The sequence below is a fragment of the Theropithecus gelada genome, chromosome 9 (assembly GCF_003255815.1).
Source record: "Theropithecus gelada isolate Dixy chromosome 9, Tgel_1.0, whole genome shotgun sequence".
Taxonomy (NCBI): domain Eukaryota; kingdom Metazoa; phylum Chordata; class Mammalia; order Primates; family Cercopithecidae; genus Theropithecus; species Theropithecus gelada.
This window is the reverse complement of record NC_037677.1, coordinates 29,705,487-29,724,535: the sequence shown is the minus strand read 5'-3', so window position 1 is coordinate 29,724,535 and position 19,049 is coordinate 29,705,487. Positions and strand designations below refer to the sequence as shown.

Below are 19,049 nucleotides of genomic sequence, written 5' to 3'. Positions count from 1 at the left end.
GTTAATTCATTTGGCTCTTTTAAAGACTATTAATACTCTTGAGTTCAATAGGATTTTTTTTTTTTAAGAATTGTAGTTAAAACATCTCTGTTTTTGATATATATTATTATCTGTTATTGCAGGAGGATACAGACCACAATTACTACATATCGCGAATATATGGCCCATCTGATTCTGCCAGCCGGGATTTGTGGGTGAACATAGACCAAATGGAAAAAGATAAAGTGAAGATTCATGGAATATTGTCGAACACTCATCGGCAAGCTGCAGTAAGTGTTTTGACATTCAGGGTTCATTTTTCCTACTGTGAAAAAAAAGGTTGCTTTAATTGGCCTGTAGCCATTTCTTTTATAAGTTTGATAATTAAATATTAAAATGGCCCTATCTGTGGTAATCACTTTTCAAGTGTATTCAGTTCTGTAATTGTAATTTAGATTAATAATTGCATTTAAGATATGAAAGAAAATGAAATAGAATTGTTTTGATATACTGTCATTAATTTAACCAATTTTCTTAGTATATCTGATGAACGTATATTGGATTCAAAATTGAGCTTTATCTTGGATTATTTTTAGTTTTCTTATAATCCATGAGTGTATAGAACATTTTAAAAAATTACTTGCATTTGGTATCTTCCCATTTACATGAGTTTATTCCTCTTGGTCTTGGATTTAACCAAAGATTTAACCAAAGTCATTTATGACTTAGCATATATAGAACAAATTATGTTCTTAAATGAAGACGTTTGATATAAAGAAAAATAATAAAATATAGAAAGCATCACATTGATATTTTAAGCCTGGGCTCATTATTTCCTAACCGTGCTCCTGAAATAAATAATTTAACTATTCTGAGGTGCTTTCTGCATGTGTAAACTGGAGATGAGAGGGAATATTAATACTAGTCTCCCTTTCCTTACATGGTCATGAATAGCCTATTCAAGGGCCAGCCTGAATGCTCAAATGCATTAGCTTTTTCAATCTTCACAACAATCCCATGATTTAAATATTATTACATCACACATTGCAGATAAGAGAACTGAGGAGTCTTGGAAAATTCAGATAACCTGTCCAAGGGTCTCCACTAGAAAGTGGTAAACTGGGATGTTAACCTGGGTAGCCAAGCTGATGCTCAAATTTTGTGTGTAAAATGTATCACACTTGGTTCTCAGAATGTTCTTTGATCATCATTTTATGATAAATGCCGGATTTCACATTTTAACAGGTGTTTGGTTTTGCTGGCCTGGGTAACGGTGGTGATAGTGTCATTGATGAAACCATGAGATGTTCTCTTCAGTATGACCTGAAGTGAAAAGAAAACAGCTTTAACCTTTCAAGTTATTTAGAGAGGCATTGATTTGATAAATGTTAAATATCAAAATTTTTGGCAGTGGCCTTCCTTGTTTATACGTAGATGTTCCTGTTTTCAGGAGATCAACTGCTAAAAGCTAAATGGAAATTAAGAATAGTATACCATGATGATTCATTGAATTTTCAGTGTAGAGCACATGCTTCCTGAGTCTGAGAAGCAAACAAAGTAGTTACCTTTCCTTACTAAATTCCATCATCCACCCCCACCCTACTTTTTTCTATATTCAGGCAACCCCAGGTAGGCAAGATGACAGATTTAGAAATAATTCACTGTGGAATTTCCAACAGATTTTCAAGAGAAGAGAAAATGATAAAGAATAGATTCGAACAATGTCTATCTGAGATCTATTGCATTTGACAACCTTCATACTATAGCACAGTGGTTAATAGTATAAAATATACTTTGTGGAGTTTTGAATGTTGGTGTGTGCACATGGGGATTCGGTGACGTGGCCTAGTTCTAGTGTCAGCCACTATGGGTGACATCTATAAGCAGAGAAAGAAGTTCCTCAGTTAAAGTATTAGCTGATTTCTTCCTCTATACAAATATGGCTACCATCTCTCTCCTCTGTTCTGCCCCCCAATGTAAGACAGTTTGTATCCTGCCTCTCCTTAAAGAAGCCTGTTCTCTTTGCAATAGGGTTTACTTAGTTGCCTTGTGACAGCTCTCTGATTGTCTCATGAAAAATGATAATACTGTAGACAGTCCATTTTTTTCTTATTGTTAGTATGGCAGTGACATTGTTTGTTGCTTTTAACACTTGAGGTTGCCTCAAACATAAATGGAAGGACTTGAACTTCTGGTTGTAACTTACCTGGTGCTCTTTATGTTGATGGTTAAATATATACAATTGTTAGAGGCTTTTGTTTTAGATACTCTGCCATTGTCATATCTTGGGTTCTTGGTTATCCACAAGTATTTAAGCCATTAACAAACATTTCTTCAGAGTTAGAAATTGGTGGAAAAAACTATCAACAAAATTCGACACACTTCATATTAAAAACTCTCAAGAAACTAGGCATAGAAGGAACATACCTCAAAGTAATAAGAGCCATCTGTGACAAACCTACAGCTAACATTATACTGAATGGGCAAAAGCTGAAGCTTTCCCCTTGAAAACTGCCACAACACAAGGATGCCCTCTCTCATCATTCTTATTGAACATAGTATTGGAAGTCCTAGCCAGAGTAATTAAGCAAGACAAAGAAATAAAGAGCATCCAAGTCGGAAGAGAGGAAGTCAAACTATCCCTGTTTTCAGATGGCATGATTCTATATCTAGAGAACCCCATAGTCTAGGCCCAAAAGCTCCTTTAGCTGATAAGCAACTTCAGCAAGTTTCAGGATACAAAATCTGTGTTCAGAAATCACAAGCATTCCTATACATCACCAACTGCCATGCCAAGAGTCAAATCAGGAAGGCAATCTCATTCACAATTGCCACAGAAACAATAAAATACCTAGTAATACAGCCAACCAAGGAAGTGAAAAATCTCTGCAATGAGAATTACAAAGCACTGCTCAAAGAAATCAGCGAAGACACAAACAAATGGAAAAAAAATCACATGCTCTTGGATAGGAAGAATCAATATCATTAAAATAGCCATACTGCCCAAAGCAATTTACAGATTCAAGGCTATTCCTATCACACTACCAATGACGTTCTTCAGAGAAGTAGAAAAATTTATTTACAATTCATATGGAACCAAAAAAGAGCCCAAATAGCCAAGGCAATTCTAAACAAAAAGAACAAAACTGGAAGCATCACATTGTCCAACTTCAAATTATACTGCAGGGCTGAAGTTACCAAAACAGCATGTTACTGGTACAAAAACAGTCACACAGACTAATGGAACAGAATAGAGAGCCCAGAAGTAAGGCCACACACCTATGACGATCTGACCTTCAACAAACCTGACAAAAACAAGCAATGGAGAAAAGACTCCCTATTTAATAAATGGTGCTGGGATAACTGGCTAGCCATATACAGCAAATTGAAGCTAGATCCCTTCCTTACACCATATACAAAAAAATCAATTCAAGATGGATTAAAGACTTAGATGTAACACCATGGAATACTATGCAGCCATAAAAAAGGATGAGTTTGCGTCCTTTGTAGGGACATGGATGCAGCTGGAAACCATCATTCTTAGCAAACTATCACAAGAACAGAAAACCAAACACCGCATGTTCTCACTCATAGGTGGGAACTGAACAATGAGATCACTTGGACTCAGGAAGGGGAACATCACACACCGGGGCCTATCATGGGGAGGGGGGAGGGGGGAGGGATTGCATTGGGAGTTATACCTGATGTAAATGACGAGTTGATGGGTGCAGCAGACCAACATGGCACAAGTATACATATGTAACAAACCTGCACGTTATGCACATGTACCCTACAACTTAAAGTATAATAATAATAAATAAATTTAAAAAAAAAAAGACCATATGAATAAACAAGCTAAAAAAAAAAAAAAAAAAAAAAAAACCAAAAAAAAAAAAACCCAAAACTATAAAAACCCTGGAAGACAACCTAGGCAATACCATTCCAGACATAGTAAAAGGCAAAGATTTTATGACAAAGACGCCAAAACCAATCATGACGAAAGCAAAAATTAACAAATGGGATCTAATTAAACTAAAGAGCCTTCTGCACAGCAAAAGAAACTATCAACAGAGTAAACAGACAACCTACAGAATGGGAGAAAATATTTGCAAGCTATGCATCTGACAAAGGTCTAATGTCCAGCATCTACAGGGAACTTAAACAAATTTACAAGAAAAAAAAAATTAAAAAGTGGGCAAAGACATGAACAGGCACTTTTCAAAAGAAGACATACATGCAGCCAAGAAGCATATGAAAAAAAGCTCAATATCACTGATCATTAGAGAAATGCAAAACAAAAACCCCAGTGAGATATCATTTCACACCTATTAGAATGGCTGTTATTAAAAAGTAAAAAAAAAAAAAAAAACAAAAAAACAAAAAAACAGATGCTGGTGAGGTTGCAGATTAAAGGGAACACTTATACACTGTTGGTGATGCTGTAAATTAGTTCAACCATTGTGGAAGGAAGTATGGCAATTCCTCAAAGACCTAAAGACCGAAATACCATTCGACCCAGCAATCCTATTACTGGGTATATACCCAGAGGAATATAAATCATTCTACCATAAAGACACATGCATGTGAATGTTTATTGCAGCACTATTCACAAAAGCAAAGACATGGAATCAACCTAAATGCCCATCAATGACAGATTGGATAAAGAAAATGTGGTACATATATACTATGGAATACTATCCTACCATAAAAAAGAACAAGATCATGTCTTTTGTGGGAACATGAACAGAACTGGAGGCCATTATCCTTAGCAAACTAATAAAGGAACAGGAACCAAATATACCATGTTCTCATGTATAAGTGGAGCTAAATGATAAGAAGTTAAGAACACAAAGTAGGGAAAAACAGACACTGGAGTCTACTTAAGGGTGGAGGGTGGGAGGAGAGAAAGGAGCAGAAAAGATAACTCTTGATTGCTAAAGTTAATATTTGGGTGATGAAAGAATCCATACAACAAATTCCTATAACATGAGTTCACCTGTGTAACAAAGTTTCACACATACTGCTGACCCTAAAATAAAGATTAAAAAATTTATATGTGCTATTATGGATATATTGTATCTCAAGACCCAATATACACTTAGGGTTGGATTAATGACAGTGGAGGTATAAACCCTATTTTAAATACTGTTTCTCTTAATTTTGAATATTTTTGGCCTCCGTCTTGTCAGATCTGATTCCATCATTATAGTTTTTACTTCATGATGTGTTTCATACAAGGCTGATTCAGCACAAAGCTTTGGTAGCCACAGTCTTGTGCACTCCTGTGCTTTCATTTATTAGTATAAAAACCAAATCTCTTATTTGGCAGGTCTAGATGGGACAGAAAATTTGCATTTCTACAAATTCCAAGGTCATGCTCATGCCGCTAATCCAGGGACCATGCTCAGACTCTATAGGGTTGCCATCCTGTTTCTCAAAAGGTCAAGATAATATGTTAGCTGTTGCAGGCCTTATGGTCTCTGTCACAACTACTTGACTCTATTGTTATAGCTTAATAGCCATAGACAATATGTAAATGAACAGGCATGGCTGTGTTCCAATAAAACTTTATTTATGGAAATAAAGAAGACATTGGTCCTGTATCTACTTTGTTATTACTCTCAACAGAAAACACACACACACACACACCCCATACATGATCACACAAACACACACAAAAAACACACTGACACACACTTCCATTTTAACAATAAGATTGGTAATATTAACTATTTTCCATTTGAAAAAAAAATGCTACGTGAACTCCTTTGTTTAAATTTACAGCCTAAATATTACAAATGTACTTGCTAGAATATTTTTTAAATTCCCCACATTCTCTTTTCATAAATGTGATTACTAAATATTAGCCTGAGCTTTCCAAACTGTATAGAGTAATCCATGTTCTAGCATTTCCTCAGTTGGTCTTTCTGCCTTTCCAATCCTGCTTGGTTCTCTGTTTCATTTCCATTGCGCTTTTCTCAGAATAAAATCAAGTTGTTACAAAAGATGACAGAATTTTAATATTAAGGTGATATTATGACCGGGGGCTGAGTAATGCCCACATACACGTCTACATGCAACACACACACATACTTCATGTTACTGAGGTGGTAAACCACAAGGGAAAATGGAAAATGGCAAACGTGAATCCACCTTATTAATTAGCTTTGCTCCTGTTCTCATTGACATGAAAAGCTCTCTGGTAATGTGGCTGGAAACAGGATTTAAATTTAAGCTCCAAGGGGAAGAAGGGAGCTTCTCGAATCTTATCACCAGTTCATGTAATTTGCATGCCCACGAGTATATATTCTGTCAACAAATTATGCAAAAAAAAAAAAAAAAAAAAAAAAGATTTAGCTCGGGATAGTCCCAGGGCCAGAGGGCTAACAATTTAGCCCTGAATAAGCAAGAGGTAGAGTGAGAAGGCAAGAATGTTGGCCCTCCCAGAAGAGGCAACTTACCATCCTCTTCCCTGCTTCCTGAAATGGAAAAGAGGAGGGTACAAGAGATGTTTTACCTAGGAACATTATTTTTTTAAAGACATATTTCCCCCATCACTGCATATAAATGTGGTCCAAACACTATTTTGGAATCTTAGATAATATTCTTGAAAGAGGACGAGGGTGGAAATAAAGTAAGTTTTTCCTTTTCTCCCATCCACAATAATATCTTATAATTTCAGAGCAGAATAAAACATAGGAATCATTTAATTCACATATTTGACATGCCCACACACATTGGTATCTCTTTCCTTTTATAATCTCAATCATTATCATTAGTATTTACATGACATATGTGTATAGTGGAACTTGATTACATGTGCTTTCAAATCTCTCCATTGTCATTTTTGTTTAAATAACATTTCTTAAATCATTACTGCAAAATAAGCAGATGCTAAAACCTAGTTTTGCAGTTGACAAATTAAGGCAAAGACCATGTCTTTCTAGCTAAAGCAAAGTGAAGAACTGGTATGAGTTCCTGCCAGATGGTAAGCAATGAGGTAGGCACTTTATATTAAAATTCTCACAGTTACCTGGGTATTTTGTCCTTCATTCAGAGCCGCACAGTTTTCAGGTTGCAAATCTAAAAGTTTCTGACTATAAACCTAGAAACCAGCCTGGACTTGTTCTTTTCCCTCTTTCTAGACATTTGAAATTCCACATTTTTGTGATTTTCCTCTATATTTCTACATCTATATTATTTAATTTATTTCTGGACACAGTTTGATTCAACTGCCAGACATACTGGAATTATTTTGTCTTCTGAAATGACATTCTGATTGAAAACTCCTAAAGATATATCTCTGTCCTGGTGGAAGGAGTCCAGTGTTTGAAGTTAGGAAACCTTAGCTCCAACACTTATTTTTGTGGATTCTGGCCTCTTTGCACCTCAATTTTGTAAGCTGGAAGAAAGGGGGTAAAAATGCCTGCCTTGACTGCCTCCCAGTGCAATGTTGAAAATAAAAATGAAATAGTTATAAAAGGACACTGAAAACCTCAACAAAACAATACGGTTGCTGAGCATTATTATTTGAGTGTTCTAATTCTTGACAACAAAAATAATAACCCTGTCAAAGAAAGTAGTTAAGGCAGTAAAAACATTGTATTTAGGGTTATTGCAATGAGGGAAAGAATCTTGATGTAGAACTGGGCTCAGTTCTGAATGTAGCATGGGCAAGATGAAGATATGGCCAAGAGCAGAGTGGGCATGAGTGGAGGGAAAGTTATAAGAGGAGACATGAGAAGTAAGTGGCGATTGTGCCTAAACTGAGTTGTTAGGATTTTTACTGAAGGAGGGTCAGGGTGATTAGATAGCAAGGGTGGGAGATGAGGGTTTGATCAGTATTGAGGATGGTCAGACATCAAGGGTGGGGAGTCTTGCTAAACTGAGTTAGCATCTTGTCATTCCCAAATAAGTTAATATCTGAGTCTCTGTAAAAGTCTCTCTCAGATAGATAAATACATAGATGCATAAATATGGATGGATGGATGGATGGATGGATGGACAGATGGATGGATCATGGGTGGAAGAATGGATAGAGATCTAGGTATAGGATCAACGGATGGGTAGATGGAAAGATAGTTAGGTAGACAGATATATTAATAGATGGATGGATGGATAGATAGGTAAAGATGATTGATATATCTCTATATTTCTATCTGTATCTTTCTATGTATATATTTTATGCCAAGCAATTGCCAATATACTGTTTGCCAGACATAAACATACTCTGGCTTAAATATTTTTTAATCTTTCTATATGTTGGTAGGAAGATTGATTCTTTAAATATGAAACAACAGCAAAATGAAATGGTTGAAGTGCTATTCTCTATCTGTCTCACTCTATCTCTGTCATAATGCAGGTAAGGTTTTTAATGAAACTTGTTTGACTTTTTATGTGTTGATTGTTTAAAATTTTTATATTGAACTGTCTTTGATGACATTTCTGACTATTTGAATATACATAGAAAAATTCATTTAAAAATTAAGTTTTCTGGAGATTTCTTTTATTCCCTTCAGGAAAATAACTCATTGCTTCAGTTAGCAATGAGTCTCATATTTGCATAATGTTTAAGTTAGGAGAACTACATTTGGCTGCTGATGGTGACTTTAGTAAGTTGGTTTTTCATATTGGACACATTTATTTTTTTCTGTGCATCAAAAAATCTGTTGATAAGTGCTCATTTTTCAAAATGATTAAATTGAAAGGCAATATAATTTGCTTTCTCTATTAGGCTATTATCTAGACTGTATGTATTTGCCTGAGTTCTGTTCGTAATGTCTAATAATAGGTTGCTTTTTATTTACTCTTACATTTGACTGGTTGAATAAACTTGCTGCATTCTGTCTTTTGAGTTGCTTCAATTCAAGTGAGACACAAGTTTATCAACCTGGTCTTACTTGTCTTTGCTCATAGGATTTTCCTCCAGTTTGATAACAGACTGGGATAAGTCATATCTGCATATGTCTCTGTAGCTTAATTTCAGTTGAATAAAGTCTTCTGCATACATAAAGGAAGAAATATACTCGACATAATGTAATATTTTATTGAATACTATTCATATTTTTGCTCTAATCAAATTCTAAATACTCAGAAAATTCGTAGTTGCAAAATAGTAAAGGAATTCTCTCTGGATATTTAAAAGGTGTGTTCTAGTCTTCAACGTCCTACAAAACAGATGTACACTCCAAAGTAATCATGGATTAATTTGTTTAAAAAATAACAGGGATTCAAAAGCATAGGATTTGGCATCATGAGATCCAAATTCAAGTTTCTTACAACTATGAGACCTTGGGCAAATCCCTAAATTCCCTGTCAATTTCTTCCTGTACTAAGTAGTTGTGATAGTAATGTCTGTCCTGCCTACCACATACAATATATTAAAATGAAATGTTATGGCACTTGATAGTTACTTATGTAGTTTAAGAAATTCCACTATTAATTCATTTTACTTGAATTATACTTAGGTCACTTACCAAACTTGAGGTTAATCCCTTTTGTCCCAAGTATTATTCCAGGGCCTGACTCTTTTTCATTGCACAAAACTAACATGATTCGAGTGGCTGAGTTGTATTTCTCTGCATGCCTGGGAAACGGGCTGGTCCACCAGCCTGGAAGCCAATAAGTACATGGAACAGTCTACCCCTGTCCTGCCGATGGCACTTACGACAGATTAAACATTCCCTAGGCCACCTAATATGCTGAAGTTAACTAACTCCTTTTACTGACATAATTACATAAATACATGCATATTACTAATAATTTAATCTACTCTTGCTATTCTTCCTGAATCTAGGAGCCAAATTTTAGACATGGAAAGGACTTTGGAGAGCCTTAAGGACAGCTGCCTTAAGAAATTCACATTGATCCATTTCTTCTTCATGTAAGAAATCTTAGCTTCCCAAAGCAAGAAGTTGCCTTCTTATTTGACAGATCATATTTGAGTTCCTATTTCATTAGAATTTAATCTTATTTCTTCATCTTGGGTCTTTAGTGAAGGATGAGCACCATTTTTTACATAACATTAGCCATGGAATGTAATATAATACATTCTCTGTTACCAGTGATGGCTGTAAAATTATTCTAGATAGATAAATATCTATTCACCTTTTAAAGTCACGAATGAGGCAAATATTTTAGGTTTCTGATAAACCCTGTTAGAAGGTTTCATATTAAACTTTTATAACCATAAACGGTGCTAAAAAGGAGACCCCTCAACCATGTCTCAGGTGCAATAAACAAGTGTATTTACTCTGCCTTTCACCTGAGATTCTCTTTTCCAACTTATTTCTTATCATCTTTTCTGTCATCTCTTCAGGAGCCTATGAAGACTTACGACAGTTTAATTTTAGATAACATGAGTGTAAAACATATTCTCATCCTAAAGTTATTAACTGATAAAGATGTTACATGACTCCTTTGAAAGAAAATGTTTCATAACAGAAAACTTAGCAAACTGTAAATGGAATATAACATTTTTTTTAGAGTAAATACATCTGAAAGCAGATAATCTTAATTCTTGTGAAAAATCTTAAATTATAAAATATTGTGTTTGAGGATTGAGATTTCCTGGGCAGGTTAGTATTTCAGTATATTTTTAAAATATTTTTTATACCTGGTCCCAATATCTTTATTTTTGTCTGTTCCTTCCTACCTAATTATAGCATATCACTTAGGTGATGGATGGATAATACCCTACACAAAATGGTCAGGTTTCTATGTGGATTTTTTTTCCTTTGTTTTTATTTATTTATTTATTTATTTATTTATTTATTTATTTTTATTTTTTATTATTATACTTTAAGTTCTAGGGTACATGTGCACAACGTGCAGGTTTGTTACATATGTATACTTGTGGCATGTTGGTGTGCTGCACCCATCAACTCGTCAGCACCCATCAACTCGTCATTTACATCAGGTATAACTCCCAATGCCATCCCTCCCCACGCCCATAATAGGCCCCAGTGTGTGATGTTCCCCTTCCGGAGTCCAGGTGATCTCAATTCCCACCTATGAGTGAGAACATGCGGTGTTTGGTTTTCTGTTCTTGCGATAGTTTGCTGAGAATGATGGTTTCTAGCTGCATCCATGTCCCTACAAAGGACACAAACTCATCCCTTTTTATGTGGATTGTTTATAAACTGCCTTCCCATCAGAATGTCTAGTGTGCCTGGAATTCCCAGCCCCAGAGAATAGGCATCTTTTTTCTCATTTTGCTAGAGGTGCTCTGTTAAAATTCCAATGGGGCTAGAAGTGAAACCCTATTAGCCATTCTCTATTAATGATAGATTGCCAGAAATTTCCTACCCTGCAGCATCTGTCTGTAAAGAAATGCCAAGTAAGGTTCAAGTTTAATAACTGGGCCAAGGTAAAGCACATTAGTCCTGATTCCATGTGGGCTAAACTGTAGGATGCCAAGGATGTCATAAGGGAGCAACTCTTGGACGCTGTGTTGAGAAGTATCAATTTATTTAGTTTTTTGAAAAAAATTAGAAAGTTGACAAATGTGGCCAAATGGAAAACATGAATCTGCATTTAAAAAAAGAGGTAGGGGGCTCTTTATATTATTTTTTGTAACTTTTCTTTCATTTGAGATTATTTCCAAATAATTTTTTTTTAAAAAAAGAGAAGTTAGCAAAGGAGGATGAAGAAGGAAAATTGAACTTGGTCTAAATTTCAATTTCAATCAGCAATTGAATTTTGAATTATTTAGTTGCTTCGCTCGTGAACTTTACCCACTGAATTTCAAATATTTTCTAATTGATACATAATATTTTACATATTTATGGGGTGCAGGTGATATTTTGTTACATGCATAGAATGTGTAATGATGAAGTTGGAGCATCTGGGGTACCCATCACCTAGAGGATTCATCATTCCTATGTCTTAGGAACGTTTCATCCTAACATGTCAGTGGAGTAGTGTCAAAACGCATGGACTTGGAACCAGATTGCCTGGATTTGAGTCCTCACTTTGCCAACTGTGAGGTTTAACGTTGAGCATGTTATTAACTCTTTCTTAATCACTTCCTCATCTATTAAATGGAAGTAATAACAGTACTTACCTCCTAAGGTTGGTCATTAGGACTAAATAATTTAGCATTTGTACAATGCTTAAAGAGATACCTGGAATAGTGTCCAAGATATCTATTACATCGATAATAATAATTATTATGTAAACATTTACCTTTAAAAACAATCATTTTCCACTGACTGGAAATTACGGAGTTTGTTCCCTGAAAGGCAGATTGTTATCTACTGAGAAAAGGAAGGACCTTTCCATTATCTGAACGATAAACACAACAAAATATTTTTTTGTCTTGCCCTGTTTGAGGATCATTGATCAAGGATGTCACAAAAACGTCACAACCTTCAGGCTTTGCGAACCGTAGTTTTAAAGACACTTGGCTAGCAGGAACCTCTAGATTTCAGTTCTGTCAATGGAAAATTTTAGGGCATACATGTGCTACCTGGTAAAGTGAGATTATGTTTTCCAGAAACAAGTCTATTCTTCCTTTTAACCTATTTCACTCTTGCCAAAGTTTCCTTACGGCAATGATTTTGGAGTTTCAAAGACCGCTTATATAACACAGAGCTTTGTTACTCAAAGTGGGGTTCAGGGGGCAGTATCAGAAGCACCAGGAGCTTGCTAGAAATGCAGGATTTCTGCCCCCTGAATCTGGATCTGAATTGTAACAGGAACCCTAGGTGATTCATTCGCACCTTGAGGTTTGAGAAGCTTGGAGAATTCTCTTGACTTGCTTCTAGGGTAGCATGAAAAATCTAGAAGCAATTCCTTCTGACTCTCACCCAAACCCCATGTGTCCTTGAAGGGTTCTTTATAAAATCCTGTCACACTCTTTCTGTATCCCTGAACAGCTGGATTCTCTGAACTCTGCCAGAGTTGTAAATATCACATAACTAATATGAATAATTCTCAGCGTTTGCAAGTACAGGCAAGCTACTGTAGCCACGTGTTTGCTGGGAACCATGCAGTAAGAGAGGTCAAAAGATATGGTGATTGTTCACTTATTCTCAGGTTCATGTGCACCAGCATCAGCTAATTGCAAATGTTTACGTTTTGTTTTCCAGTTTATGAATATTCCCTTGAAGAGCACCATTCAATAGCCAGGATTAATTAAGTTCTAAGTTCTGCTATGAAAAAAGTGCTGAAGAGGTTAGAATTTCTAACTTGGAAAATCAATTCAATTGATGGACTTTATTCTCAAAGAAGTAGCCAGTTCTTTGTTTGTGCATTTGTATATTGATCAGCCCTTTCCATGAACATTTTGATTTTTTAATTAGGTTTCCAGTGTTTTCAGGGACTGGATTAATGACCCATGTCTGTCAACTCCTCCCAGAGTATGAGAATGGTTAAAATCCCATTTAAAAAAAAATTCTACATGGTAAAAGCTTTATTATGATCCTGCCCACTGTGCTATTTTATTTTGGGATACACTAGGCTCACTTAGGACCTGGAAGCAGGATCTTACTTTATGGTATAACAAAGAAGTTTGCAATGCTCTTATTCAAATATATGCCTCTCCATGTTTTATTTTCCCTCTTTGATATTCGCTTGTTGTGAAAGCCTGCCAATTTTAATTTTTTTCTGTCAACCACATTTGAGTTTATATTACTTTTATTTTTTATATTTTTAGAGACATGGTCTTGCTCTGTCACCCAGGCTGGATTGCAGTGGTGTGATCACAGCTCGTTGCAGCCTGGATCTCCTAGGCTCAAGCAATCCTCCTGCCTCAGCCTCCCGAGTAGCTGGGATTGCAGGCTAACATGCCTGGCTAATTCTTTTTTATTTTTGTAGAGACAGGGTCTTGCTATTTTGCCCAGGTTGGTGTCAAACTCCTGGCCTCAAGCGATCCTCCTGACTCCCAAAGCACTGGGATTACAAGTATGAGCCACCGCACCTGGCCTATATTACTTTTATAAGCAAAGTTATTTCAGTTTAATAGGGGAATAAAGCATGAAATGACAATTGCCATTGAGAATTTTAAAAAAGAAAGTAAATGTTTTATACATTTAGAAGACATGCTCCTGGAACTATCCTTAGAGGGTAAGAAATGAAAACATCTGATCCTGGAATGTGAAAAAGAAAAAAAGAAGTTGTTGAGACTGGGCTGGTCACTGGGTGCGCAGGGGCCCCCTGTTGTGCCTAGGCCCAGGTGTGGCCAATGGCGCAATGGCTCAGCCCAGCTTGGTGCTCTATTAGCCCAGTCCCTGTGATTTGGTGCATTTGATCTAATTAGACTGCTCTGCACCTTTCTCAAATTTTCTCTCTTTTGTGTCTCTGGCCTCATGCATCTAGGTACTTTCAAATGATGTTTTACTATTACTAATTTTTAAAGAAAATTATGTTGTTATGTCTACCAAGAGTGAAAGACTGACAATATTAAAGATTCCATATAGAAAACACAGTCACTGAAGGCTTATAACAGGTGGGAAATGAATCACATAGTATAAAAAAAGAAATATAGAAATTGTACAGTTGTCAAAACGCAGGGTTTTGTAGCCCAACATGTTTGGATTGAAGTCTTAGCTCTAATGCCTACTGGTGATTTGAATTTATCACTCATCCTTTATTTTTGTAAAATTTTGTTTTGAAATAATTTCAGACTTACAAAAAACTTGCAAAAAAATTTTAAAGAGTTTCCATGTAGATTTCACCTAGTGCCGTAAATTTTAACACCTTATATACCCATGATACCATTAACAGTCTCAAGAAATTCGTGTTGGTACTATACTCTTAAATAATCCATGGGCCTTATTCCAATTTTCCTAATTGTCTGCAAATTATTTTTTCTTATTCAAGATCCAACTTAGGACCCATATAGCATTTATTTGTCAAATATTCTAGCCTCCTTCAATCTATAACAATTCCTCAGTCTTTGTCTTTCATGAACTTGATACTCTTAAAGAGTATTGGCCAGTTATTCTGTACAATGTCCCTGATTTTGAGTGTCTACTATTGCTTCATGATTAAATGTAGGTCTCTGTTTTTGGTAATATTATGATGGTGATGATATTTTGTCCTTCCTCGTGCATCATATCGGGAGGTACATGATGATAATAAGTCTCATTAGTGTGAGGTTAATTTTGATTACCTGGTTAAGGCGATGCCTAACAGGTTTTGTCTTCTCACTGTAAAGCTACCATTTTTTCCTTTTGTGATTAAAAAATCTTGTTGAAAGATGCTTTGAGACTATACAAATGTCCTGCTTCTTATTGTACCTCTACCTACTGATTTTAGCATTCATTATTGCTAAATACAGGCAAAATACTTAGCATAATGTCTGATATATTAAATGTTAATTTCATTCTTTTAACACCTGCATATACAATAATTATGATTATTTTAATATGACAAAAATGAAGACATCATAACATTGCCTAGAAACATGTCTAAGTGAGATAACGATTCTATTAGAAAAACAATTAACCAGAATTAGTTTAATTCTTTAAGAGCTGTGATAATGCACTGCTGTATTTGAAAGAACATAAATCATGTTCAGCTATTTATTAGGAATCAAATAAGGAGCTATACTTGTTTAGGAAACTAGTTTTAAATAACTATTGCTAGATACCTTCGTGTACACAGTATATTGTTATACTTCATTGACTCAATGCTTATGATGGTCCAGGTATTATTTGGTCATTTGATCCTTATGATAACCTTTTGAAGAAGTGTCTTGACCTTACAGATGAGCAAACTATGGCTTTAAAAGGTTAAATAGTCCGGGTGCGGTGGCTCACACCTGTAATTCCAGCACTTTGGAAAGTCGAGGTGGGCGGATCACGAGGCCAAGAGATCAAGGCCATCCTGGCCAACAAGGTGAAACCCTGTCTCTACTAAAATTACAAAATTAGCTGGGTGTGGTGGCGCATGCCTGTAGTCCCAGCTACTAGGGAGGCTGAGGAAGGAGAATCGCTTGAACTTGGGAGGCAGAGGTTGCAGTGAGCCAAGATCGTGCCATTGCATTCCAGCCTGGTGGCAGAGTGAGACTCTGTCTCAATAAATAAATAAATAAATAAATAAATAAATAAATAAATTTTAAAAATAAAAAGGTTAAATAATGTATGAAATCGCACAGTTACTAAATACCAAAGCTGAAATGTAAATTTCAGGTCTCTGCGACTCCAAACCCATGCTAAAGCATTCAATAATTTGGAAAGAGAGATTAAATATTTAAAAATACAGTTCCACATACTTCCATTAAAAAAAGACTATAAAAGGTGTGTTTTATGATGAGTAAAGGAGCAAGACAACAATAATCTATTCTAAGCATTTATAGGTGAATAAATTTTATGTGGACCTTATACAGTTTCAATAAAGTTAGTAAATTGTTACATGTATCTTGGAAGAAAATATCACATCCCAATTAAATTTATCATAGGTATATGGTGTTTGTTGAATCATTTTTATGTATTAGAGATGTAAATATTACTGGAAATACACCAATATACTAGAAATATTTATGTAAATAAAGCAAATATAATTTTTCTTTTATTTTACAACTCACAAAGTTAGTACTTGACATAAATAAATGAACTGAAAATAATGTGACTCAATATTTATTTGATCTTATATTTGAAATTGTTTTTTGAAAAAAAATCATAAATACCACTTTACCAATAAGAGTAACATCTCACCTATTTGAGAGTTTTAGGAGACAAATATGTGCCCCTCAAACATAATTATTTGAATGAATAGAAATAGAATATTAAAATATGTGTGTAAAACCTAATGATTATTAATTCATTCTTGAATAAGTGGTTGGTCATTGTATTCTTTTGATCCTTTGCTATGATAAACTCATGAGATCAGCCATTATGAAAACCACGGTGACTACTCATTTTCTTCCTGCAAGCCGCTTTCAGCAGGATTATTTCTTATAAAGCTGAAATAAAAAGACTTGGGGAGTCAGAAAAGTATGACTTTATGACAGTAAATAAGAAACTGTCCTAAAACAAAAAGAAGTTTTTATTAGTGACATTTTAAAACATGACTTTGAGGATTATAGATATGCCCACTCCGGATTCCTAACTCTTTATTAAAAGGTTTCTGTATTCAAGGTTTTGAGGCGTTGACTAATTAATTCATCTTTGCAATAACACTGAGAAATAGGCAAACAAGTCAAATGGGAATTGAGTATATTTTGGATTATAATTCCTGTGTTATTAAAAAAGAATTAGCAGAGATTGTAATAATTAGTGTGAAAATGGATAGCAATTAACATAGGAAAAATATGTAAAGAAGGCAAGAAGAGGTGTAGGCACACTCAGAAATCTAGGAGTATGACCTGAACGAGTCTGATAGTCTGTTGCCCCCAGAAATTGTAATAGGATATGTTTTGGGAAAGCATGATGTGGCCTTAAGGCACAGTCATATATGGATGTAGGTGCCATAAATTTACTGCAAACCACCTGGACTCTGTACACTTTGACCAAGTCTTCAAAAAATGTTTCATAATTTTATTTTCTACCATATGAAGACGTAATACTTCTTTTGTTTGTCTCAAAGTTACCATTCCCCCTTCTTTCAAATAGCTAACTCTTTTCCATAGATTTTAAGAAAGTAGTTAGCAAATTCAGTTGATTTTATTTATGCCTTTTATGTTCTTTAATATTTTACTTCAGAGTTTTTATTTTCTATTTTGTCAAGACTCTTAATCCATTTGTTGGGTCTTCCCACCACCATTTTCTTGAATATTTCTTTTTCTTTCATGTTAAATATTTTTTAAGGATGAAATCCAAGAGCACATAATGTTTAAGCTGTAGTAAATACACCATTGCTTCAGTATTACATTTCTTTTCTTTTTTCTTTTCTTTTCTTTTCTTTTTTTTTTTTTGAGATAGAGTCTTGCTCTGTTGCCCAGTTTGGGGTGCAGTGGCACGATCTCAGCTCACTGCAAGCTCCGCCTCCCAGGTTCATGCCATTCTCCTGCCTCAGCCTCCGGAGTAGCTGGGACTACAGGTGCCCACCACCACGCCCAGCTAATTTTTTGTGTTTTTAGTAGAGATGGGGTTTCACTGTGTTGGCCAGGATGGTCTCAATCTCCTGACCTCGTGATCCGCCACCTCAGCCTCCCAAAGCGCTGTGATTTTTTCATTGACATTGCTTTTTATGACAATGCCCATGGTTCTGTTAGCCACTTTGGTTGCAGAAGAGTCCTTTGTTTTATATACTATTTGGGGTCATTTATTATTTAATTAAAGGATGCATAACTAATTAGTGACACAGCAAGTTTTCTTACAGCTATCCAAAATGGCCCTTCTTCCTGCATTCATAATCTCAGTTGGTGACACTATGGTTCACCAGTCAATCAGCTAGAAATCTTAGAAATCTGTGCTTGACTCCAGATGTCTCTCACTCACTCCAAATTTTTAAGTCCAATTAATCACAAAGTCCTTCCTGTAGGATTAGAAAGATGAATGTCCCAGCCTCCTGACCTCCGGTTAAATGATTCTGAGGCATGTTTTTGTTTTGTTTTGTTTTGTTTTGTTTTGTTTTGTTTTGTTTTGTTCTCTACTGTTGCTCAGTCCATCGGGACTGAGGCCCAATCGGTTATAATGATAACATGTCCAATATTATACCTGCTATTGTTTTTTTTTTTCCTTTTTCCTTGTCTCACTTTTCCTAGTTCCTTGAGCAAGTGTCATCTGGGATCACCGTCCAAATAAACTGTCTGCCCCTAAGTCCTTAAATCAAGATTGGCTTTAGGGGTAATCCAAGCTAAGCCAAGGCTTGAAGAATATGGAAGCCATGACTGACCAAGATTGAGAGAATATTGTCATCAGAAGGGATGTCACGTATCTGTACCACAGACAAGAGCTAAGGGTAGCAAGTGCAAGGAACTAAAAGATGTTGCCTATGGCTGACTGGAGCAGAGAGTATGAGGGCGAAAGTTGTCAAATAGCAGGGACTAGTTCATGGTGTGCTCTAGAACTCATGTTCACCTTGTTGGCATGACTCTCAGTGAGAATGGAATTCTAGATTGAATGATTTCAAGTGGGGGAGTGATATGCTAGGTAATATACAGCAGCAAGCCCCAACCATTT

At 35.6% G+C, this 19,049-nt stretch overlaps 1 protein-coding gene across 2 annotated transcripts in view; it reads left to right on the top strand.

Moving 5' to 3' along the window:
* PLXDC2 (plexin domain containing 2) overlaps positions 1 to 19,049 on the top strand; it is a 463,014-nt gene that overhangs the window by 231,430 nt on the left and 212,535 nt on the right. The window contains exon 3 of one of the 2 annotated variants that reach the window (XM_025396216.1): positions 123 to 269. The exons of the other annotated variant lie outside the window; for it this stretch is intronic. Coding sequence (XP_025252001.1) covers positions 123 to 269 — 147 coding nt within the window. The remainder of the gene's footprint in view (positions 1 to 122; positions 270 to 19,049) is intronic. 2 annotated transcript variants of the gene reach the window in all.